Source organism: Leptodactylus fuscus, chromosome 3 (genome assembly GCF_031893055.1).
Source record: "Leptodactylus fuscus isolate aLepFus1 chromosome 3, aLepFus1.hap2, whole genome shotgun sequence".
Classification (NCBI taxonomy): domain Eukaryota; kingdom Metazoa; phylum Chordata; class Amphibia; order Anura; family Leptodactylidae; genus Leptodactylus; species Leptodactylus fuscus.
In genome coordinates this window covers 120120707-120148146 of record NC_134267.1, presented here as the reverse complement: position 1 = coordinate 120148146, position 27440 = coordinate 120120707, and the positions used below count along the sequence as shown (strand labels likewise).

At 40.5% G+C, this 27440-nt stretch overlaps 1 protein-coding gene across 1 annotated transcript in view; it reads right to left on the bottom strand.

Moving 5' to 3' along the window:
- The window catches only part of RNGTT (RNA guanylyltransferase and 5'-phosphatase), a 298212-nt gene that overhangs the window by 87847 nt on the left and 182925 nt on the right, over positions 1-27440 (bottom strand). The window contains exon 13 of the mRNA XM_075268207.1: positions 4502-4602. Within this exon, the coding sequence (XP_075124308.1) occupies positions 4502-4602 (101 nt within the window). The remainder of the gene's footprint in view (positions 1-4501; positions 4603-27440) is intronic.

Sequence of the window (27440 nt, the reverse complement as noted above, 5' to 3'; positions counted from 1 at the left end):
TAATCCTCCTATCCTTGCTTTAGGTCATCAGTCTTACAAGTCTAGTAAACCTCTTTAATTTGTAATACACTGGACATTCCTGAACATGTTTGGCTACGATAAACAGATAGGACACAGCTACACAGCCCTTTGACACCCCTATCCAGAAATAAGCTATACTACATAAAAAGTTAAATATGTAAATATGGGTTTTATTTATTTTAACACTGCTCTATAGTTAGTTTGTGCTGTCTAAAATATGTGCAATTTGTTGACTCCTATAATGCAATGTTCTTGCAGGTTAGGTTACTCTAAGTTTGGCTAAGTTGAACTAAATTTTAGACATTCCCTTTTTTAGCTGTTATGGGAACAGAGAAATGGAAAGGTAGACAAGAACTGATCCATCATATGATGGACATAAACAGATCCCTATTGGATGCAGATGCGAGCATAGTCTGACTGGTGAAAGGATTAGTCTGTGAAAAATGCAAATCATCAGAAATCAAAGTTTTCTATCAACTCTGAATAAAGAGGATATGTAAAATTACAAATCAGAACCTGTCAGAAACACGTGCAGCAGGTGGGTAACTTTTATTTACATGATATCTACAATACATTTACATAGTCTTCATATTTCATTTTTCTGACATTTTGTTGTGCTGTAATAATAATAATAATAATGATAATAATTATTATTATTATTATTATAAGTCACAATTCCCCCATCATCTTGCACTCAATACCCCAAAGCTGCCAAAGTCAAACAAGAATGTTAGAAATGTTTGGTAATTTATTGAAAAAAGTAAAACTAAAATATGGATTGCCAAAAGTATTCAAAGAATTTACTGACTAGTTGAAACACCTTTGGCAGTGGTTACAGCCTCCAGTCTACCTGCCACAATGTTTGCACACATGGATTTAGGGCTTTTCTGCTATTATTCTCTGCAGATCCTCATGCTCTGTCAGGTTGGATGTAGGCGACTGGTGGACTGTCATTTTCTAGTCTCCCTAGAGACATTTTGTCTGGGCCACTCAAGGACATTAACAGAGGCTGCGTCCTTAGGAACCTTTGGCCCAGTCTACAATCATTCGGAATCAAGTTATCATTAAGAATATCTCTGTCCTTTGCTCCATTCAGCTTTCTCTCAATTCTGATCCTCCTGCTGAAAAACATCCCAACAGTATGAGGCAGCCACCATCATTCATCACTGTAGGTAAGGTATTGGGCAGGTGATGAGAAGATGGTTTTGTCTAGACAGAACACACAGAATTGAGGCCAAAAAGTTCAATCCTGGTTTAATAAGACCAGAGAATGTTATTTCTTATAGTCTGAAAATCATTCATATAATGAAATGGTTGTGTATGGATGCAAGTGAACTGGAATGAAACTAATGATACAACTAAAATATTGCGGTGAGTATTACAGTATATATCCAAAATGTTTTCTTGGAATGATCCCTTAAAGAAATTTTCCAGACATTATTAATAATGAATTCTCTTTAGAATAAGTCATCAGTATTGTAAATCAGCTGTTCTCACCAACATACTCTATACAGAGAACAAAGCTGAAGCAGAGAGCTCTATTCTCTACTTAGCTCCTGTACAAGTGAACAGGGCTGTGGAGTCCCAGTTTTTATTTCTAAACTCTAGTCAGGTTTTAATATGTTTTTTACTGAGGAGAGGCTTCTTTCTGGCCAATGAGATAAAGCTGAGATTGGAGAAATGCTGCAGTGATCGTTGACCTTCTAGAAGTTTCTCCCAACTGCACAAACGATCTTTGGAGCTAGCCAAAGTGACCAATGGGTTCTTGGCCCATTACTCTTGGCTCTTACTAAGGTACTACTCAATGATCACTCAGATTTGTGGAGCAGCCACTTCGAAGAAGAGATTATTCCAAACTTTTTTCTTTTAAGAACTATGGAGACCATTGGGCTCTTGGGAACATTAGAGAAGCAGAATTTTTTTGTACTCTTCTCCAGATCTATTCCTCCACAAAATCCTGCAGTTCTATGTGCAGTTCTTTCCTCCTTATGGCTTAGTTTGTGCTCTGGTCAGATGGACAGGACTGTGTCTATCCAAATCATGCGTTTTCAATGAAATGGAAAGACGGCGCTCTCAGGTCACAACAGGATTTCATTCAAAAAGACAATGATGCACAACGCTAAAAAATCGCCGCGTTTCGGGCACACCTGCCCTTTCTCAAGTGCGTAACTAATTAGAAAATAGATAAAACAAGTATTCACTTCAATGTTTTTTTGGCCAGAGAAGCACTTAGGCCTAAGTTAAAATATACAATGAATTCAAAAAATAATAATACATAATTTATAAAACAATAGTAAAACAAATCTCATATACCAACCTTATCATTTACAATACATATTATATTATTTTGATACATTCTACAGTGCAATCAATAAATAAAACCTCAAATTTCCTTTAAAAATTACTGTAATAAATCTCATCAGTCATTCAAAATATAAATAGTCACAAATCTATATAAACATAATAACAAGTAAATGTGCCAAATCATCTCAATCTCATGATAGAAAGCCATTGCATATCAAACGCTGATCATTAGCATGCATCATTGTGTTGTTATTTATATCAATGTGGCTACCAATAATCCCTAGTTTACAACTACAGCAAAAAAGGGGGAGCATAGAGAGTCTTACCTTCACACAAAGCTCGGTCAGTCTGGAAGATGTATACAAATTGTATGCCGTGTGCTCCTAGGTTTAAATATAGTGGAGCTCGTTTGGCTCCCTACATTCCTTGGAGTGTTGCCAGATGGTGCGATCCAGGTTGGAGCACATATATGTCCGCGCAAAATATTAAAACTACACAACAATGTGCTCTAAGTTGTAGCGCATATGTGACTCACGCGTGCGTGGTATATTTAGCATTACGAAGCGCATAGCTAAGTGCTCATACGTGATATGCATATTCGTGGTATGATTACCATTACGGAGCACGTGACTGAGTGCTCATACATAATTTGCGCATGCGTGGTGTATTTAACATCGCGGGACACATGACTAAGCGCTCATATGGTAAATAAAAGGTATTGATGTTTTTTCGAATTTCTCCCTAATATTACAAATGAACTGGAGCAACTCATAATGAAAACAATTGTTCCAAAAAACAACAGATATAGTAAGAAAAAATATATATACATATAAACACACATATACACACACACACACACATATATATATATATATATATATATATATATATATATATATATATACATACATACACATACACACATACATACACACACACGCTACAGACTGGGACTTATATATTTTCAGCACATATATAATGATTAAACAATGTAGACCTTATTACTATGTGATTACATTTGGGTAAGAAGTATTGATGGTCTTTAAAAGTGCAAAAGTAATAAAGAGCTAAACCTCCAACTATATTTTTGAATACATATTTGGGATAGGAGTAGATAAACTCTTTGGGTATTTGGATGGAAAAATACATTAAATACCTAAAATCAAACACATAGGGGACAAAAAGTAAGATGTAGAGGTAGATTAAAGATTGGATTACATACATTTATTTATTACCGTCTTCTGAAGCTATATTAAGACTAAAAGGATGTAATGTATTAAACTTAAATAACCAAAACATTTCTCTCTTATTTAATGTACCATGCCTATCTGTAATTCCAGGAGGGATCCAATCGATGGGTGTTACAGTGAAACCACTAAAGCTTTTGTTATGATGTTCAGCTGCGTGTCGTGAAACGCTGCGATTTTTTAGCGTTGTGCATCATTGTCTTTATGAATAAAATCCTGTTGTGACCTGAGAGCGCCGTCTTTCCATTTAATTGAAAACGCTATCATCCCCGGCCTTGGCCGGTGTCCATCAGACGTGCTGCCTCCTCCACCTGACGGTAAACCCCAAACGTAGTTGTGAGCGATTGTCACAACCTCATCAGGTGAGAGGCCATTTGGTCCTTTTAAATCTTCTGGTTATTTCCACCAAAATTTATCAGACATTCTACACTATATAGTGTGCTCGGTGTCTCTTTTGTTTTCTATCCAAATCATGTCCACACAACTGAATTTACCATAGGTGGACTCCAATCAAAGTGTAGAAACATCATAAAGATGAGAAAGAGAAATGGGGGACCTCCAGAGCTAAATTTAGCTAAACCTAAAATTCTGTACTGACATTTTTATTATGGGGTATTGAGTGAGGATTGATAGGGGAAAACATTCTTTTGCATTTTAGTATAAGGCTGCAGCATAACAAAATGGAGGAAAAAAATGAAAGCGCCTGAAGACTTTCCGAACGCATTTGGCTCTGAAATATGTATGCAGTTGTGCTTGAGCAATTTTCATTTAAATTATATCTTTATATACAGAATAAAATAGATTGTGAAGGAAAACTTTCAGCAAGAAATAAAAAGAAAATCTCTCTTTATGTTTATGAAGGAGTCAAAGATAGGTTCACATTGAACATTTCTCTCAATATGTATTGACATCAGAAGATTACAACTCACCCTTCTCCTCCAACTTTTGTTATTTTCAAGCGAAAGTCCACTGAATTCATGTTAGGTGGCTTCCATTTGAAAATGTCATCACAACGACCACCTCTGTATTTCTAGAACAAGGAAAAAGAATAAAGTTCTATCAAAAAGTGGCCTCATAATGGAAAAGAACCTTGATAGCTGTCTATGTGTAGAACAATAACAACAGTAGCGCTAAAAGCTTCCACAATGAGAGACCATGGACAAGTATAAAGGACATTAGTTTTCAAGCTCTTGCTAAATTACAGAGGAGATAAAGAGAAAACATTTTACAACATTCAGAAAGCAAGATGAAAATACCGCAATTAAAGTAGTAAAATAAAAACATCCGTACTATCAATTGTATTTACAGTTTTTCATAAAATTACATTCAATTGAAAACAAGCTTATTTAGGAGGAGGATGAAAGCACATAAAAGTGCTGCGACACAAAGGAACCAATTACATATTAAAATAACATGAACCAGGAATGGGGCAACCTTGTAGCGCTGTTCTTCTAGAGCTAGCAGATTAAAGTATCAGTTGAAGTCAAGTTCAGCGCAAGCGAGGATAAATTTATTGGAGTTGTGATAAAAAATAATAATAATAAAAAAAAAACACACCACCATTTGTAGCACCTAAATATGGCAGCATGCTTCAGCCCCAACTTCAAGCCATCAAAAGGTGAAATTTTAAGCTGAACTCAATTCTAAGTTACAGGGTCAGATGATCGTAGGGATATTGTTTTGTCCCCATGGCTTCAAATGAACATGTACAGACTTGGATAGACAAAAACACCGCACGTAGGATGCGTCAGGTGTAATAAATAAATGTACAGTCTTACCTCAAGTTACAGTGACCTCATACAATATTGTTCTGGAGCACTGTAACTTGAAATCAGACTCAACATATAATCCTTGGCTGGAGGTCCCAAGAAGTCACCATGGTCTTGCCACCGGTAAGACCCTTGTAATAGGGAAGTGCATGCATAGACTGGCTGACTAGTAGCATCTCGCTACAGTATAGTACAATAAAACATGGTCTGTAGTACTACTTACCAGGATCAATGGTCCTTTGGATACCAGGTGAGTCCAGCTCCATGTTATTTTCGGGTGTGCTGTTTATAAGTTCCTGGCACCATCATGGAAAGTCATTTATAGCTTTCAGCAGCTCTTTCTGATTTTTATGTGTAATGAATTACAATATCTCTATTACTTACTGGCTGATTTTTCTTATAAGGGGGGGGGGGGTCTACCTCCTCCAGACATACGTTATAGTATTAAATAACATACTTCTGTAAAAGTATGTCGCTTTTGTAGATTCAGAGAAAAACAACTTTGGAGTTGTATGCAAATGAGGCAGTGGGTGCACTGGGGGCAAGACTTCAGCTCCCTATCATGGAACCCCTTTAATCTTCTGCCTCGGCCACCCTGTGAAGTTACATTTGCTCCTCCCACTGATATGACATTACCCATCCTACTATAGCAGCAAGATCAGTCTAGAAAGTTGAAGGTCTGTCCCCATCACCAAATTCCTCATTTACATATCACTTCCAAGTGTTTTTCTCCAAATGTACAAAAGTGATATAGCTAACAAAAGAAGTATGTTGTTTGTCACTGCAATGGGCACTGAAATATGGTAGTGACAGTTGACTCCCTTTAACCTTCCTTTTTCATATTTTTATGACATTTTGGGGTCTTCAAAACCAATTACTAGTTTTACAACAGAGTAATGGTTGCAACTTACAATGGTCGCCTGGAAACCAATTAATATTATAACTGTAATTAACAACAATATAGAAATATTCACTGGTAGTTCTTTTCCTTTGCAGTAAATACAAGTTTATCATATTGTCTGCAGAGTCTCAAAAACTACAATCAATACACAATAGGCTTTCTGGAAAGAAAACAATACGTACAATGGTCTTACAACAGACACTGAATTTTCAGAGCTTATGAAAAGACAATACTTAGAAAAATGTTTTATCGCTGAGAGTTGTGTTAAATCTTTAGACTGCAATCTTAGTAGCAGGGAGACGTCTTTTGAGCTGCATTTTCTAGAGATAGATGGAGGCATTTTGATGTATTTTTCCCTGTGTGTAAAGTAATGGATTGTTTTATTTATTATTTTTTCAGAATTGGTTGTTCTTTGTTTATACTTTATATGGGTTCTTCAAAGCAAATGATATTAATGACCTATTTTTAAGATAGGTTATCAATACAAGGTTGGCAGGGGTCCAACACACGGAACTGGGGCAGCGCTGCTCCTGTTCACTTGTATAGGAGCTGAGTTACAGCAACTCAGCACAGATCAATGCATCCTGTGTAGACAACATGTCAGTCTCACCTATGTGTAATCCATGTGAACTACCTCTTGGTAGTTTTCAGGCAAATTCCTTCTCCATCCTTATTTTAACTCTGTATGTTCCTCTATGTAGTTCTGGTGACAATTTCATCTACTCTATCTAATGACAGCAGTGTCATAACAGGCGCGACTATACAATGACTAGCTGTAGAATTATAACATTCCTCTGACTCACGCACACTGACTATCTCCATTACCTGCTGTGTACACAGTCTCCGTTTATAGCATCCCATGAGATGCAGCTTCACATTATTCAATATCAATCACAAGCAAGAGGCAGGGGAGACAGACTAAAGCTGTTTCATAAATAATCCAAAATAACCCAGAGCACAATAGCATGCTAAAAAAATATATATAATTTTATTAATATATATCCCAAAAAAATAACAAAACATATATATACAACGGGAAGACAAATAAGAGGAAAAAATCCCCCACAATGTGGCAGTTGATAACCGCAACCCTCCCACGACTGAAGACTGAAAGCGCCCCAAGTAATACAAAAATAATTGAATAGGAAAATTAGAAATCTCTATATAAAGTCATCCTATAGAATGCTAAGCAATAAATAATGATCAAGGTTCAAACCAGGTTGTTACCATTTGAACCACACTATTCAGACAGTAATTGTATGGGTAACATACTGACAAAGTATCCCAATATGAACCCTCTTACATACCTATGGATGCAGTCATATTTCCTAATCACAGAATACAAATGATGGTGGAAAGAAAGGGGAATTTTCAGTACATCTCAGTGGGAATAAGAAACGCCTGACGTGCGTTTCGCCCTCACTCGGCTTCGTCAGGAGGCCGTAATGTTTTCTTGGTTTTAGTCTATCAGCAGAACTACTAAGGGTTGAAAGAACCATTCAGACAACCCCTTTAAGAATTTGAAAAGTGGTCGCTTGACAAAATTAGTTGTAATATTCTGAGAATTAGTCTTATTAGCCAAAGTGGTCTTCATTTGGAAACCACTTCAGTTGTAGAAGGCGGCTTCTCAAATGTATTGTAATGGGGCCTCAGCATTCAGAATATCATGTAAAGTAAGTTTAGCAATATTCAGCAATGGAAGTTGCAGTTCTATGCTATGCTAGATTCCATCTGTTGTCTGTAGCTTTAGGTTAGTCCCTTGAGGAATAGTCATCATCTATTAAATATCTCAGTGTTATCAGAGCCATGAGAAGTAGCAGAGGAGACAGATTTTCCTTGATGTACAAGACCATAATGAGTAGTAAGTTAAACATTTTAAGTATTGCATTTCGAGAAGATTTCTTTGGACCTTGCTTTTCATTTCCACCTGCTCCATTGTGCCTTCTTTCCTATTTATTTGGATTTGACTATTGCTTTTAGCTGAATTCTCTATGATACATCAGAAAAACCTACTATAATGTATTGAATCAACTTACTAAACATTCTCAATACAGTAAAATGGCAGATTGCTTCCTTAATCTTAACAGTAGCGTATTACCTGTGCCTAGCTGACAATAGCTGGCCATAAATACAGGACATTTGCTGTATGAGTTTTTGGCTAGAGTCTGTGGATTTGCAGCTCAGTGTTACAATGTTGAAATGGGCCCTAATAAAACCAATCACAAAAACAGCTATAGCGGTTCGCAAAAATCGGACTGAGGCTCAGTATAAGTATAAGAATTCTGAACTTTCACAGAAAAGGTGTAGACGTGTTAAAGCTACAGGGGCAATGAGCCCTTTCTTTACCGGAATAGGGTCTTAAAATGTTGTATCCTCAACCAATCTGAAAAGGGAGGGAGTAAGAGAAAAGTATGATAATTCAGACTTCAGCACTCTCTATAAAGATGTCACACTTTTTAGTTCAGCTGTCAGTCTCTGAATTTTCCATGCAATATACAGTAGATTGTGTTAACAACCAGAAAACAAACATATGGCCGCTGTCTCTTAGCAATTTATCTACCGAATATAAAGCCCTAAACCAAAAGCTTTAGAAAGGAATGTATATTACCCAGATTAACGGAAGCAGATGTTGAATTTTACATTATAAAACCTGTTCTTTAGCACTAGATTAAGAGATATCTGAATTAATGGAATACTGCAAATGAACATTGCGCAAAAAACTCCTTATAAGGCCAAACCACAATGCTTTCGGCAGCAGAATATCTATTTGTGTACGTTAAGACCATACGTGTGGATGATAAAAATTGGGGCATTTCAGAATAATCACAACTGCAAAGTGTTAAAGGGGTATTCCCATAACTATTGTTCTGCAGCCTGAAGGCTTTGTGCTCTCTTCACTTCCTGGATTTGTCGGCACATTGGTGGGAGGGGTTTCACTTGCTCTCCTATCTGCTATGTTTGCAGTCAGTAATGAGGGATTGGTTGTAAATGCATTACCACAGTATAAAGCTGATGTGGAAACTGATGTAGCAGAGCTGGATTTGAGTCAGCTTGCATTACATACAGAGGTAACGGACTCCTTATCTCAGCCGGCTGATAAGTGGAAAAGCTGAAGATAGACAGTACAGTAATCCTGGAGCTCTCACCTCCCCCCTCCCCTATCTGAGGAGCTCCGTTGCTAGTCAGCCCCTCCCTCCCCCTGAGAGCAGGCAGCTACATCACTTTGGAAATGAGCAGATAAGACCAGTGGCCATAGAAACGCAGTGTCAACAATGAAGTGAATAAATTAAGATAGCGGCCAAACAAAGCAGTTTTGATATGGCAATGTATTTAGGAAAAGTCTTATATCCACATAAACAAGCAGTATAGATAGATGCTTTTCATGGGACAACCCCTTTAAAAATGCAAGCTCAGCAAGCAATGAATCCATTACAATATTAAGAACTGTGGATAAATTCACCCAAGCACAGCAAATTTAACATTTTTGATATATTTTGGGTTTTACTGACCTATTTCAAAATGATCTTGGCCTTGCTAAGGATTTTGGACTTTTAAGGCACTTGTCAAAAATGAATATGAAAAGTTACTATACTAAGCTTACCATTAGCAAATACTGTAAAATAAAATCTTAAAATAACAGGAGGCTGTCAATGCAAATTACCTAGAGTGTTGGTGCCACCTACTAAACAGAGGAGTTGAATGTAAAAAAGAACATACTAAAAACTGAAAGGTAAAGGATATATTTAATAACATAAGTAATATCAGACCGTGCAAAAACTGGAGGAACCCAATTTAAATATTTTTTTTAATTACCCTCCCCCAGTTGCTGTATATATATAATGTTTTAACCATTGTAATTCATATCATTCAGTTACTAAGCAGTAGTTTGTGTCAAGAGTAATGACTTTCAATCATATATTCTCCACGCAGTATACAAGACTGGAAAGAGACCACTTTGTACATCGTGTAGAGGCAGGGCCAAGCTTTTTTTTACATCCGTTTAGCACATCTATTTAACAGGTACAATAAATGGGTGCAAAGGGTCTATTTACATAATCATTAGAGATGAGCGAGTACTATTTGAAACGGCCGTTTCGAATAGCACGCACCCATAAGAATGAATGGAAGCGGCTGGCACGCAGACTTTGCCGGCGGCCGGCCACTTAACACCCTGCATGCCGGCTGCGTCCATTCATTCCTATGGGTGCGTGCTATTCAAAACGGCCGTTTCGAATAGTACTCGCTCATCTCTAATAGATATCAATGTTGAAGAAAAAAAAAACTGATCGGCTTCTGTCAGTTTTTTTTTTTTTTTTGAAGGACACAATAATGCAGTACATCATACTTTTGTGTCAGTCCATACAATGCACAGAAACAGATTATTTGTGATCATTAGAGATGAGCGAACACTAAAATGTTCGAGGTTCGAAATTCGATTTGAACAGCCGCTCACTGTTCGAGTGTTCGAATGGGTTTCGAACCCCATTATAGTCTATGGGGAACATAAACTCGTTAAGGGGGAAACCCAAATTCGTGTCTGGAGGGTCACCAAGTCCACTATGACACCCCAGGAAATTATACCAACACCCTGGAATGACACTGGGACAGCAGGGGAAGCATGTCTGGGGGCATAAAAGTCACTTTATTTCATGGAAATCCCTGTCAGTTTGCGATTTTCGCAAGCTAACTTTTCCCCATAGAAATGCATTGGCCAGTGCTGATTGGCCAGAGTACGGAACTCGACCAATCAGCGCTGGCTCTGCTGGAGGAGGCGGAGTCTAAGATCGCTCCACACCAGTCTCCATTCAGGTCCGACCTTAGACTCCGCCTCCTCCGGCAGAGCCAGCGCTGATTGGCCGAAGGCTGGCCAATGCATTCCTATGCGAATGCAGAGACTTAGCAGTGCTGAGTCAGTTTTGCTCAACTACACATCTGATGCACACTCGGCACTGCTACATCAGATGTAGCAATCTGATGTAGCAGAGCCGAGGGTGCACTAGAACCCCTGTGCAAACTCAGTTCACGCTAATAGAATGCATTGGCCAGCGCTGATTGGCCAATGCATTCTATTAGCCCGATGAAGTAGAGCTGAATGTGTGTGTTAAGCACACACATTCAGCACTGCTTCATCACGCCAATACAATGCATTAGCCAGTGCTGATTGGCCAGAGTACGGAATTCGGCCAATCAGCGCTGGCTCTGCTGGAGGAGGCGGAGTCTAAGGCCGGACCTGAATGGAGACTGGTGTGGAGCGATCTTAGACTCCGCCTCCTCCAGCAGAGCCAGCGCTGATTGGCCGAATTCCGTACTCTGGCCAATCAGCGCTGGCCAATGCATTCTATTAGCCCGATGAAGTAGAGCTGAATGTGTGTGCTTAGCACACACATTCAGCTCTACTTCATCGGGCTAATAGAATGCATTGGCCAATCAGCGCTGGCCAATGCATTCTATTAGCTTGATGAAGCAGAGTGTGCACAAGGGTTCAAGCGCACTCTCGGCTTTGATGTAGCAGAGCCGAGGGTGCACAAGGGTTCAAGTGCACCCTCGGCTCTCCTACATCAGAGCCGAGGGTGCGCTTGAACCCTTGTGCAGCCTCAGCTCTGCTACATCAGAGCCGAGGGTGCGCTTGAACCCTTGTGCACACTCTGCTTCATCAAGCTAATAGAATGCATTGGCCAGCACTGATTGGCCAGAGTACGGAATTCGGCCAATCAGCGCTGGCCAATGCATCCCTATGGGAAAAAGTTTATCTCACAAAAATCACAATTACACACCCGATAGAGCCCCAAAAAGTTATTTTTAATAACATTCCCCCCTAAATAAAGGTTATCCCTAGCTATCCCTGCCTGTACAGCTATCCCTGTCTCATAGTCACAAAGTTCACATTCTCATATGACCCGGATTTGAAATCCACTATTCGTCTAAAATGGAGGTCACCTGATTTCGGCAGCCAATGACTTTTTCCAATTTTTTTCATTGCCCCCAGTGTCGTAGTTCCTGTCCCACCTCCCCTGCGCTGTTATTGGTGCAAAAAAGGCGCCAGGGAAGGTGGGAGGGGAATCGAATTTTGGCGCACTTTACCACGCGGTGTTCGATTCGATTCGAACATGGCGAACACCCTGATATCCGATCGAACATGTGTTCGATAGAACACTGTTCGCTCATCTCTAGTGATCATCTTTGATGATCATCTGTTTGCATCTGTTAAACGGATATCAAAAACATGATCGGAATATACACTCACCGGCCACTTTATTAGGTACACCTGTCCAACTGCTCGTTAACACTTAATTTCTAATCAGCCAATCACATGGCGGCAACTCAGTGCATTTAGGCATGTAGACATGGTCAAGACAATCTCCTGCAGTTCAAACCGAGCATCAGTATGGGGAAGAAAGGTGATTTGAGTGCCTTTGAACGTGGCATGGTTGTTGGTGCCAGAAGGGCTGGTCTGAGTATTTCAGAAACTACTGATCTACTGGGATTTTCACGCACAACCATCTCTAGGGTTTACAGAGAATGGTCCGAAAAAGAAAAAACATCCAGTGAGCGGCAGTTCTGTGGGCGGAAATGCGTTGTTGATGCCAGAGGTCAGAGGAGAATGGCCAGACTGGTTCGAGCTGATAGAAAGGTAACAGTGACTCAAATAGCCACCCGTTACAACCAAGGTAGCCAGAAGAGCATCTCTGAACGCACAGTACGTCGAACTTTGAGGCAGATGGGCTACAGCAGCAGAAGACCACACCGGGTGCCACTCCTTTCAGCTAAGAACAGGAAACTGAGGCTACAATTTGCACAAGCTCATCGAAATTGGACAATTGAAGATTGGAAAAACGTTGCCTGGTCTGATGAGTCTCGATTTCTGCTGCGACATTCGGATGGTAGGGTCAGAATTTGGCGTCAACAACATGAAAGCATGGATCCATCCTGCCTTGTATCAACGGTTCAGGCTGGTGGTGGTGGTGTCATGGTGTGGGGAATATTTTCTTGGCACTCTTTGGGCCCCTTGGTACCAATTGAGTATCGTTGCAACGCCAAAGCCTACCTGAGTATTGTTGCTGACCATGTCCATCCCTTTATGACCACAATGTACCCAACATCTGATGGCTACTTTCAGCAGGATAATGCGCCATGTCATAAAGCTGGAATCATCTCAGACTGGTTTCTTGAACATGACAATGAGTTCACTGTACTCCAATGGCCTCCACAGTCACCAGATCTCAATCCAATAGATCACCTTTGGGATGTGGTGGAACGGGAGATTCGCATCATGGATGTGCAGCCGACAAATCTGCGGCAACTGTGTGATGCCATCATGTCAATATGGACCAAAATCTCTGAGGAATGCTTCCAGCACCTTGTTGAATCTATGCCACGAAGAATTGAGGCAGTTCTGAAGGCAAAAGGGGGTCCAACCCGTTACTAGCATGGTGTACCTAATAAAGTGGCCGGTGAGTGTAGATCTGTCTTTTTGCTGTTAACTCCTGCTCATCCCACCCCATAAGAATCTACAGACAGGAATCATCACATGAGTCACTTGACCTACAGGTCATAGGTTCCCTGAAGACACGAGGAAAGGAAAGCACCTGTCAAAAAGTAAGCATAAAGCAAGAGTTATTTATTATGTGTGTCATTTTGTGCCTACTTCAATGTGCATTTTTTCTTAGATGTATTTCCATGAGACTAATTTACAAGGAACGCAGTGTATAATAAAACTTGTGCATTTAACCACCAGATGATTCTATTATTTATTTATTTTTTTTATAATAAAAAGCAAACTATGCCTTCAGAGCCAGCATAGACAAATATGCACAACATTTTAGGAGGATATCTATTGGGTCTTAAGCTTCATGAATATGGAAGTTTTTACAGATTTTCATAACATGAACAGAAACCTCTAACGTAAATGCCCTCCCTGAAGTGAGAATTCTATATGGATTCGTGAACTCTTGTGTTTGTTTCGATTTTGTTAAGGATGAACAAAAATTCAGGAGACATTTACAATCACTGTTGAGACATGCTAGAAAAACCCTTGAAAGGTCATCCACAGGCCAATATGTGCAACATTTCTGGAAGATATTCATTGGGTCTTAAGCATTATGAATGAATGAGTGCTTATATATTTCCTTCCAAACATTAAAGTCCAGTGCGCACCATTCCTTTGGCGCCAAAATCCTTTGCGAATCAGCAGCCACAGAGGCACAAGAAAGCAACCGGTGACAATTATCCCACCATATATATTTCAGCAAAGTGTTTTCAAAGGGGAGATGGGAATAAGCCAGAAAATGGATCAGGCATATTGACTTCTAACTTGCTCAAAAATGCTTTTTCCCCAATCATCTGTCAGGGAAAACCTAACACAGATCCATAAACATAAACTAGAAGTCCAGTCCCTCCGCTGCAAACCGTGTTCTTATGTATATTTGGCAGACATAGATACCACAATCTATTATTAGAAGACACGAAGAAAAAAAAAATCTAACACCTTTCTCGGCAAACCCTGAACTTTGCACAAATCTAAAAATGTATCTACGTTTCTGAACAGTGTGGGTGTGTGTCTAAATAAAGCAGAGTCACTGGCCTCCCTCTTTGTATAAAAAAAAAAACAAGCTCCACTGCCTTTGTGTGCCCCAAAGGGTGAATTCTTGATGATGTCTCCTTTATTCTCATCAATCAGTTACTAGCTCAGCAGACAGAGTTTTCTTTTGTTTTACAGACTGTCTATTCCCTGCACTATTCTTCAAAGTGCAGTATTACATAACACAAAGTGGAAAACCAAAGTAAGAAATGCTAATAAAACATGGCTTTAATATCATTGTGTAGACACTATGCAAGTCAGATTGCTCGATTAACTAGGAATAAATAAAATAATAATAATAATAATTTAATGAAGAAAGTATATTCAAGGATATATCACAATACGCTTTTTAAAAGGGAGGCTATTCCTGAAATGAAAGGCATTATTCCAAGACAAACATTAAAATTCAAGCGAAAAAAAACAAGTTAACTGCGGTTTACAAAGCTACGCTATTGGCTCTGCTCATTGTCAGTACGACTGAGAAAACAAAATATCAGGGCACAGGGAAAGGGCTAGTCAAACACGTCTATCACGTGAACTCCTGCATAAGCAAATCAATGTCCCCAGTCATTTCACGTCTTAGAAAAGATATCTAAACCTTAACACTGCTCGATCAATCCTTCCCCAGAGATCAGGCTATGTTTACCAAACTCAAGACAACACTACTCAATACAATGCAAAAAAAACCTCAGCTCCCATTCTCAGTACATTCAATACTATTTCTTTACTTCCCATCAGGCATCTACATTTATCACCATGCAAAGTCATTTTCCTTCTCCATAAAATTACATTAACAGGTAAGAAACGCCACATGGTGTATTTTCAGTGCTTGAGAAGCTGTTTTATAAACTTCCCTTTAAATGCTCCCCTAGTCTGTTCCAATCTATAGAAGGGAAAAGGTAAAACTGCAGGGTAACATAGTGGAAACTGCAATTACAAATACCGTACATGTACATGAAGACAGTTTGTAAATGCAGTCATTTGGCCTGAATGCAGCTTAACCGTTCGCCAAGAAGAAGTTTTGTTTATAGAACGGCGGAAGTAACCGCAATTGTCAATTTATTTATGTGACAGGCTAAGGAAAGGATTGGCTACAAAAGCTATTATATTACAAATCGGATCAGTCACGGCAGAAATATTTATACGTCTTACAAAAGCACGACAAACAAAAATATTTCATCAGACTAAACATAGATTAAAATATCCTTGAAAAATCACACTCCAATGAGTAATTACAGAGTGATGAAAATCACATTCCGCTATGCAGCGATGAAATATACAAATTAAAATAATTGCAAAGCTATATTTACTGTGTATATGCATAATCAAATTCCACTGGAACACACCTGCTTTCTCCAAGCAAATAGATGTGGGGAGAGAAGTGCAAAGCAGCGCAGTAGCAGCCATTTTTCTATCATCATGCCATTTTTTCTCAGTAATGTACTTGGCACATAGGTGTAATGGTGTTACCTGCCATTGAAAATAAACTACAGTGCTACAAAGCATCCACCCCAAGGACACGCATCAAATACCATTTTTTATTTTATTTAAAAAATTACTTTACTTTATTGCATGTGTTCACACCTGCGCCTGGGTTTCCGGCCTTCATGTACATTTGGGGACCTGAGGAACGGAAACCTAACCTGCTTAAAAAGTGGAAACCCAAGGACCCCAAAGACTATAATGGGCTTCCTGGGGTTCCAGATTTTTCTCTCCGCATTTTTTTAAGTGAATTTGGGGACGGAAACCCCAAACAGTATTCAGGCGCAGGTGTGAACCTAGCCTGAGACTTGTGACCATGGCAAGATATATGGCTGAAGCACGTAAAAATATAAATAAACTCTACTTAGTGTGAAAGAGTGTTTATAATGCTAGCTATGGTGAGTGACAGCACAGCCATGGTGATCACTTAGAAGGCATTGAGGGTGTGTGCAGGTGTTAGTATATGGAGGAAACTGATCACAACTGTGACTAGAATAGGAAAATTGGGCCCTCTGTTACCATAGCGGGAAGTGGGAGCCTAACTTAGCTATGACCAAGGGGAAAGAAGAAACCCTTGTCATGATACTGGAGACAAAGGAGAAGAAGCTCTGTTTCAACTACTGGGAAAAGGAGAAAGTACTGTTCTTTCATGTTGATGGAATGAGGAATCATATTGTCACAAGGTAGAAAGTTGGTTAGATAGTGAAATCTCTACATCTATGTTGAGAAGTAAAGGAATCCAAAAAGAACACAGAAGAATCCCCAGGTGAAAAATAAGGGAGAAAAAGGGCATCCCTTGCCTAAAACGCGTTGTGTTTAAGCTGTAAATAAAGACTACTTCCATCCTAACAAAAATGAAAAAACGATACAATGGATGCAGTGGGAAGAGGTTAAATAGAACTTCACTGGTTGGTACTAGGCTTGGGTTTTAATACTTTACCAATGAAAATAGCACATATTTAGCTTTTACCACACGTGGTCAAAATTGAAAAAAAAAAAAAGTATATATATACATAATATGGGGAGTAGCAAAGCATATATATATATATATATATATATATATATATATATATATATATATATATATATATATATATATAGTTTGTTTTGTTTTTTCTAATGCACACACATATCCGAAATACCAATCAGTTCGGACAACTCCAAAATGCAGATTGATAGCACAAGCCACAACTACCAAATACCGACATAGTCCTAATAATTTATTTCTTCTCTATCTTCCTTTTGCGAACACTGTTCTCAGGAAAGCAATGCCACCATCGATAAAGGCTTGGTATAGGCAAGACTAGAAAACATATTACTGGTGTGAACAGAACAAACCTTTATAAATTACATGATTTTATGATACACACACACACACACACACAAGATAGACCTCCTTTAGTAACCCGTAACTAACCAATGGTTGTCATATGATTTGCAGTCAGTAAAGGATTTTGCTAGCACACCACAATAGTGCATTGAAGTTAAAGCCCTAAGAGCTAGTTCACACGGGGCGTATTTTGGCACGGAATCCTCGTCATAATCCGCCCCCTTACAATGTTGTCTATGTAGGCTGCTAGTGTTCTTTTTTCCACTAGCAGCATGTTGCCGCTAGCGGAAAAAAGAAACTACCTTCCCTTTCTTCAGGCTGATTCAGCCGCGGTGTCCGCCTTGCGACAGCACCCTCCGGACTAGGCCCATTCATTTGGGCCTAATCCGGATCGGAAAGCCGCGACGGGATGCCGTGTACTGTACCGGCATCCTGTGACGGAATATTATTATTATTGTTTATTTATATAGCACCATTAATTCCATGGTGCTTTATATTTGGGGGGTTTACATACAATACACAGAATATACAGGTAGATACAATACTAACAATGACCGACTGGCACAGGGGGGTAGAGGGCCCTGCCCGCGAGGGCTTACAATCTATGAGGGAAGGGGGTAGAGACAGAAGGAGAGGGGGAGACTGTAGAGATGGCAGTGCAGTGATAGTGTTATTGGAAGTTGTAGGCCTTCCTGAATAGGTGACTCTTCAGGGCCTTCTTGAAGCCTGTGATTGTGGGGGTCAGTTTTATGTGTCGCGGTAGGGAGTTCCAGAGTATGGGGGATGCACGGGAGAAATCTTGGAGACGGTTGTGTGAGGAGCGGATGAGAGCAGAGCGGAGTAGGAGGTCATTGGAGGATCTGAGGTTACGTGTGGGCAGGTAGCGGGAGATTAGTTCAGAGATATATGGAGGGAACAGGTTGTGGATGGCTTTGTATGTTAGCGTTAGTAGCTTGAATTCAATTCGTTGGGCTATGGGTAGCCAGTGGAGGGACTGGCAGAGGGGGCAGCTGATGAAGATCGGGGGGAGAGGTGGATTAAACAAGCAGCACAGTTTAAGGTGGACTGAAGGGGGGCGAGGGTGTTTGCTGGGAGTCCATGGAGAAGGGTGTTGCAGTAGTCTAAGCGGGAGATTATGAGGGCCTGAACGAGCATCTTAGTAGTTTCAGGGGTGGGGTATTGAGTGGGGTGAAGATGATGAACTCTGTTTTCTCCATGTTGAGTTTGAGAAAGCGGGAGAAGAGGAAGGAGGCTACAGCTGCTAAACAGTCTGGAACTCTGGCCAGCAGGGAGGTAATATCTGGTCCAGAGATGTATATTTGGGTGTCATCGGCATAGCAGTGGTATTGAAAACGATGAGATTCTATGAGTTGGCCCAGGCCGAGGGTGTAGATTGAGAATAGGAGGGGTCCTAGGAAGGAGCCTTGGGGGACATCTACAGAGAGAGGGTGAGGTGAGGAGGTGGTGTGCGAGTGGGAGACGCTGAATGTGCAGTCAGTGAGGTATGAGGAGATCCAGGAAAGGGCCAGGTCAGAGATACCAAGGGATGAGAGAATTTCTAACAGGAGGGAGTGGTCAACTGTGTCAAAGGCAGAGGACAGGTCAAGGAGGAGGAGGACAGAGTGATGGCGATTGGCTTTGTCAGTTACAAAGTCTTTAGTGACTTTTGTTAGGGCAGTTTCAGTGGAGTGACGGGGTTTGAAGGCTGACTGTAGTCTGTCAAAAAGCAGGTTGGACGAGAGATAGGAGGAGAGTTCTGAGTGGACGTGTTGCTCAACCAGTGTTGAGGCGTACGGGAGCAGTGAGATGGGACGATGTGACGGAATATGCACAGGCGTATTTGCGTGTGAACTAACCCTTAAAGGGATTCTATCATTAGAGATGGGCAAATTTGTCTAATGATATATTTATAGTCTTTAGAAAAGCTATTTTATCCCTACACCCCCCCCTTTCCCATCAATATCTCTGTGAAATGTGGGAGGATCCCAGGACCCCAGTGCTGCAAGGCTGCAGTGCTAACCACTGAGCCACCGTGCCGCCATTTTATCCTTACTTTTCTTTAGCTTTTATCTGACACCATTTTTGAAATACAGACTTTACACGCAGGACAGCCCCGTCATATCCAGTATCCCATCTCCTCTGAGCGCTACAAGCCCGTTCATGTGAAGATATCAAACCCAAATGGTATTTTCCTTCATCGGGACTGAGGGCATGTCTTATAGAAAAGGACAAACTTATTAAATTTTAAAATTCTATATACTCAAATTACAGTGCTTCCAGTTGCAACAGAAGAAAATTGTAACAAAATACATAGACACAATCAAAACGGTATATAAAAATGGGGATTAACATAACAAACAGAACATAGCCATGGTGATTGATGGAAAGAATCCTGACAGATTACAAGCTTGGATGCACGTCAAGGTATCTTCTTCATCACCAGTTTTTGTAGTACTCTTAAGCCGGCCCCCTTTTGGGAACATCCCACTTGTGACCTGGGCTGTCTAATTACAGGCTATTTCTTATAATGAAAATATACCATAGCTCTGGATGGACACCTCATATTGGAGTAATATACCTGACAAGGGGTGCAGAATGTTTTTATTACCTTTTATAAGCCAGTGTGCTATAGGTTCATTGTGTGGTGCCAGAGTGCACAAATGTAAAGTATATTGGTATAGGTATGTTTGTTCCTCATATTTACCCCATAACTCTTAAATGGAAGAAGTTTGAACAACCAGGACTCTTTCTAGAATTGGCTGCCCCACCAAACTAAGTAATTGGAGGACAAGAGCCTTGCTAAACTTCAAAGATCCTATGTGCACATGGCAGAAACTTCTCTTGGCAGAAAAATCACTGCAGCACTGAACTTTTTGGCCTCAACTCTAAGTGTCATGTCTAGAGAAAACAAGGCATTATTCATCACTAGCACAATACCATTCCTACAGTGAAGCATGGTGGTGGCAGCATCATGTTGTAGCATAGTTTTTCATTTGCTGAGACAGAGAGACTGGCTAGGGTTGATGGAAAACTAAATGGCAGCAAGTACAGAGATATTCTTAATGAAAATGATCCAGAGTGCCGTGGACCTCTCATTGGGCTGAAAGTTTACCATCCAACAAGAGAATGACCCTAAGAACACAGACAAGACAACACAAAAGTAGCTTAGAGATATCTCAGTAACGGTCCTTAAATGGCAGAGCCAGAGCCCTGACTTGAAACAAATAAACAGAAATCTCTGGACAGACCTAAAAAAAAAAATTAAAAAAAATAAAATTGTCCACTGACTGTTCCTATCCAACCTGACAGTTGAGAGGGGAATGGACAAAAATCCCAATATCCAGGTGTGCAAACCTTGTGGTATCATAGCCAAGACTGGAGGGTGTAATCATTGCCAATTTCTTAGTTCTTTCCATTGATCTCCATGACCAGGTTTAGCCAGAGGTCTGTTTCATTATGTTATTTCATTTTATTGCATACTGTTTTGCTTGCATAAATGTCTTTGATCGAGTCTTATTTTCTGTTGTAACTGTAAGTATTGTGCTTTTTGGAATAAACTGAAATCTTAAAATTTAATAATATTGTTTATGTCTAAGATTTTCCCACAAACCTGAAGAGGGAAAATACTTTGCTTAGTTTTTTTTTTTTTTTAAATCTTTTGTTTCCACAGTATGCAGGTGTGAGGGATGTAGGTCTGGGTTTGTTGATCTCCTATACCTTAAGTGGCAGGAGGTAGCAGTTACTTGTGTGGAAGCGTGGATGCTGGGGTGGTTTCTCCCCTTTCTAGCCTAGTGCAATAGGTGAGTGTTGAAACGGAGTGGCCTATTAAGGTCCCATCCGAGGTCACATGTGCTTGTGTGGCTGGGGGTTGTTCAAATCTCCAACACTCCAACACTGCAGATTATGTAGACTCAATATAATTACAGTGAAACCTCTCTAAAAGACCACCTCTTCAGAAGACCACTTCTTTACCCAAACTAAATTTTTAGTGATGGATTTTCAGTTTTCTATATTAGCCATCTTCTTTGAGGAGACCACCCCACTAGAAGACCACTATTTTATGCAAGAGTTACACCGTCTCAAAGGTTTCACTGTATATTATATGATATATTAGATTTTAAACAAAAAATACTAAACATTTCCCAAATATTTAAGTAGGATTTTTAATTCCCATTACCTGTCATTACCAAGTAAAGCTTTTGATTTTCTGAAGCTAAAAAGGAACTTACTCCAATGTGTGATTCAATAAATATAAAGAAAGCACCATTATGTTACGGATGTATATTGTGCATCAACGTGTCCAAAGGCTGGTCGTTTTCACCAAAATAAAGACAGTGGTTTGCATTTAAAATGAAGAGAATTTTTTTAAATAAAAATTGGATACACAGAGCTTTCTAAGTGTAAGATCTCAAAATCCGGAGAAATGTCATGGAAACAAAAGCGCTCACCATGGTAACATCCTCTCAATTACTGCAGCAAAGCCCTCTAGTCTCTAATGCACTCTTTGACAACATCTTTACACAGATCTCATTTTCATTTCACAGGTCATCAATAACATATTCTGCAGAACTGCAAAGACCTTCCAGAAACAGATGCCCAGAGCTGACTATGTCAGGTCGGCAAAAGAATTAAAACTAAAGCAAAGAATAAGAACTCAATATGTCAGATAAAATAAAAGGAGAAAATATGTCATGTCGATAGATAGCTCGGAAATTTGTATTATCGCTGCATGGAATGGTCTCTGATAGGTGTCCAATATTAGATGATATGAAGTACATGTTGGAAGGGGAGAACAGACTAGACGGCATCAACAAGAAGCAGCTCATCTTCCAGCTAGAAGTCCTCCATTCAGAGTACCATGACCTTTCCATAGTATTAGCTACTCCACTGTGTCCCCAACTAATTAATATATGGTTAATACAAACATTCCGTCTGGCCTTTCACAAGACGAGTCTTCCAAATGATGTCTGTTTATAGCCTTAGCTGTCCACAGCTCATTACAACACATATTTCACTGACTTACCAGCAGAGGTTGGAATTTGTTTCCTAATTTATGCTTCTTATTAGAATTGATGTTTTTACAAATAAGAGCATGCCTAGAACCGCAACCAATTACATCAGCCTTTCTAAGGAATACAATGTCAGATCAGTGACCAATAATCAATGTAATCTGCTCCTTTTTTTTCAATGGGAGGTAAAGTTTGCTGCTTCATGTGCAGATTCTAAGCAGCAACAAAGAAGTAAACACCATCTTCATACTAATCATACTTATCTGTAACTGAACTTTTAAGTACTGTATACATTTTAGGAGTATTATGGTTTCATTAAATAAATAACACTTATCAAATATACATTCTAAATCAATCCCACATATGTTCAAGATCTGTGCTTGTGGTCATTCAATGGGAACCTCAATGCTAAAAGCTGGCTACAACATTATTCTGCTTGGTAAATCGAGCTGATACACAGACCGTTTCATTGGGCAGAACATGGCCATGTGACACTAGCCTTACAGTAGATTTCTGGAATTAACTTATATACTGCTGAATATTTGCGGATGACTATATTTATTAGGTGTTGCCGACATTTCCAGCCTTCTTAGAATACATAATTTAGCCTTAATTTAGTTTACTCTATACAATGCCAGCAGCCAGACCTCCTCGCACCTACGATGGCCAATTACAGAGCTCCAGCCGAAGTATGTCACCAGATTGTCACTGTTCATAAACACTGAATGTTAATGGCCAAAGCCTACCAACTTCACCCTATATACTCATTTGCTTCTAAATGGACCTAAAAACTCAAGAGCAAGGGATACACCATGAAAAAATACTGCAGCCAGCAATGGTGACATTTGTGTTTTACAGCATTATCTATAACGAGGACAAATTAATTTTGTAGCGTAAAAAAATTGCGGAAAGGCATGCATCGTAATACAGTATTACATTGTAAACTGGGTCCTCAAGACTGAACTTACCATAGAGCAGCATGGCCAGATGCTAGTTTAGAAAGTATTACTCTACAAGTTGTAAAACTATTCATACCCCTTACTAGAAGGCTTCCTTTATGGAAAAACAACTGAGGCCTGGGTCACATCTACGTTTGGTATTCCGTTCAGGGAGTCCGCTTGGAAACCCCCCTTTCCCCTGAATGGAATACCGAACACATTAAAAAGCGGTGAGCAATGAAAGCACATGGACCCCATAGACTATAATGGGGTCAGTGTGTTTTATGCGCGGTGTCTACATGAATCATGCGGACAGGAAAGTAGTTACTGAAGTGCTTTTCTCTCCGCATAATTTGTGTGGACACACCGCGCGGGAAAACACACGGAACTCATTATAGTCTATGGGGTCCGTGTGCTTTCATTGCTCACCACTTTTTAATGCGTTCGGTATTCCGTTTAGGGGTCCCCAAGCAGACTCCCCGAATGGTATACCAAGCGCAGATGTGAAGCCAGCCGCTGATGGAAGTATGAAACAGTCGCAGGGAGCCTCACAGTTTGAGAAAGCTGGTCAAAGGGTATATTCACATACAGCAGTTTCTGTGACTGGAGCATCCAGAAATCCATGTACATGCTGCAGAAACAGACCCATTTAGATGTATTGAACTGCATTCTTCAGCAGCAAATCTGCTGTGTGTAAACTTCAACTAAATGAGCTCCTATTTCCATATAACAAAAGTAGCAGATCAGGTAGAGTATAAAATAAAACAGTTATGACTGTACGAATACAGTGGCTGACCCTTCTGTTCATGTAGATTTACCCCAGGCAGTTAGTGATAACCAAATAGATTTTAACAATTATTTATCTGTTAAGCTCCCAGAAATTCATACTATTGGAAAGTGGGATTTTGCACTTTGAGCTCCTCTTTTCTTTAACCACTTCAGTACCGGGCCAATTTGTGGTCCAGGACCAGACACATTTTAGGTTTATTATGTATGTGCGGTTTTGAGGTCTGTAAAATTTTTCTCGTATGTCTTAGTCAACTAATTTTTGCGTCTTTTTTCGGGGACACATGGGGCTTTATTTTTATGTTATTTTTATTTTCAAATGTGTTTTAATTTTTTTTTATATCCAGGAAAATATAAACAAAATAGGAGGGAAATTGTGTCTGGTTTTCAATTTATAATTTTTTTTTTTTTTATTTAATAACACAAAGTGTCACTGAAAAACTTTATAATATACCGTATTTTTCGGACTATAAGACGCACTGGACTATAAGGTTTTAGAGGAGGAAAATAGGGAAAAAAAATTTTGAAGCAAAAACTGGTAAAATATTTAATGTATGGGAGTTGTAGTTTTGCAACAGCTGCAAGGCCACATTGACAGGTGACCCTTCAGCTGTACGGGGATGCATAGAGCGTTTTTTTTTGCGGGGCCAGCTGTAATTTTTAGTTATACCATTTTGGGGGATATCTATTGCTTAGATCACCTTGTATTGAAAAAAAAACAGGAGGTGATTTAGAACTTTTATTTATTTCATATTTTCAAAGCTTTTTTTTTTTTTTTTTTTTTACTATTTTATTCCCCCCCGGGGGCTTGAACCTGCGGTCACTTGATCGCAAGTCCCATAGACGGCAATACAACTGTATTGCCGTCTATGGGACATTCTGTCTATTAGTATTACGGCTGGTCATAGAGACCAGCCGCAATACTAATATAGCCGTGACAGGCCGGGGAGCCTCATTAGGCTCCCGGCTGTCACCCGAACAGGTCGGCTCCTGCGATATCGCCGCGCAGGAGCCGGCCTGCAACTTTACAGGTACGGGGCCGGTAGGGACCGGCTCCGGGGGAGAAGGGGCCACGGATACTGACCCGGCATCCGCTGTACTAGAGAGGCGGATGCCGGGGAGGGATAGACGCCGGGGCCTGAGACATCGCTACGATCCTCTGCCCTGCATGAAGCCAGCGGCGGGGGGACGGAGGAGCCCCTGCCGCTGCTGGCTTCATGCATGGCAGAGGAGCGCAGCGATGTCTCAGGCCCCGGCACCTGTAATGGCGTCTATCACTTGCCAGCTTCCGCCTCTCTATTACAGCGGATGCCAGGCGCCACCTTCAGACTATAAGACGCACCCTTCTTTTCCCAAAAAATTTTGGGGAAAAAAAGTGCGTCTTATAGTCCGAAAAATACGGTAGTTTTTCCTCTCCGTTACAGTAATTTTTATTTTGTATGGTGTCGTTGGGGGTGGGGCTATAACCTTTAATAACGGCATTTTATTAGCGTATTATTTATTTTTTATTATTATTTTATTTACATTTTTTAAAAACTTTTTTATTATATTTTTATTTTTTATTTTTTCCCAGATTGTGTCCCCATAAGGTGGTAAGAGACCTTTGGGGACATCTGATCACTTTTTTTTTTTTTATTGTACTTGAGGCTGATTTCTCCTATAACTGAGGCTGGTACATTTAACCTCAGTTACAGGAGAAATACAGATTCCTGCACACTGTATACACAGTATGCAGAGCTGATCTGAGTCCTGTAGGACCCAGCAGCTCTGGCAGGACACTGCTCCCGGCAGATCACGTGTCCGCCGGGTCAGAGGGCAGCTGATTTATGGCTGCGTCCATAGCCGTGTATACAGCGCTCATTGAGCGCTGTATACACAGCGATCGAGATAGCAGAGCAGGTAATAAATCTGCCCTGCTATCTCTCTGGGAGCTCCGGCTGAAGTTACAGCCGGCTTCTAGTGAAAGCAGCTGCACGATCTTGTGCAGCTGCTGTGTTCTGACTTGGACGTACAGGTACGTCCTGGCAGAACTAGACAACCACTATCTGGACGTTTATAGTCTATGGGCGGTCCGGAAGTGGTTAAAGGGATCCTATCACTCACACATGATTTTTTTTCTAAGTACCACGTTGGAATAGCCTTAAGAAAGGCTATTCGTCTCCTACCTTTCGTCGTCTTCTCTGCGCCGCTGTTCGCCTACAATCCTGGTTCTTCTCAGTATGCTAATGAGCTCTCTCACAGCACTGGGGGCGTCCCCAATGATGCGAGAGAACTCTCTCCAGCGCTGCCGCCTCTTCTTCAGTAGTGTCATCTTCAGCCTCTTCTTCCTGCGGTGGCTTGTAACTTCTAAGGCCTCGGGCCTTGGGGAGAGCAGACTGCGCATGCCAACAGGCCACGAGAAAATGGCCGCTTGCACAGTACTGGAAGTCCCCAATGCTGTGAGAGAACTCTCTCCAGCGCCGCCGCCTCTTCTTCAGTAGTGTAATCTTCAGCCTCTTCTTCCTGTGGTGGCTTGTAACTTCTAAGGCCTCGGGCCTTGGGCAGAGCAGACTGCGCATGCCAACAGGCCACGAGAAAATGGCCGCTTGCACAGTACTGGAAGTGGCCATTTTCTCGTGGCCTGTGGGCATGCGCAGTCTGCTCTGCTCAAGGCCCGAGGCCTTAGAAGTTACAAGCCACTGCCGGAAGAAGAGGCTGAAGATGACGCTGCTGAAGAAGAGGAGCCGGCGCTGGAGAGAGGTCTCTCGCCCCAGTGCTGTGAGAGAGCTCATTAGCATACCGACAAGAACCGGGATTGTAGGTGAATGGCGGCGCGGAGAAGACGACGAAAGGTAGGAGAACAATAGCCTTTCTTAAGGCTATTCCGACGTGTTACTTAGAAAAAAATCATGTCTGAGTGATAGGATCCCTTTAAGCTTTATCAATACTTTGTCTTCTAACTGGCTGCCTTGAAATCAGTGCATGAAGATTTCCCTTATGGGACTATAGAATTATTATGTGTCAGAGATGAGAAGAAACAGCACCACACTAGTTTCTTGGGTTGTGCCAAGATCTGCAGGCCAGCCCCATTTAGTT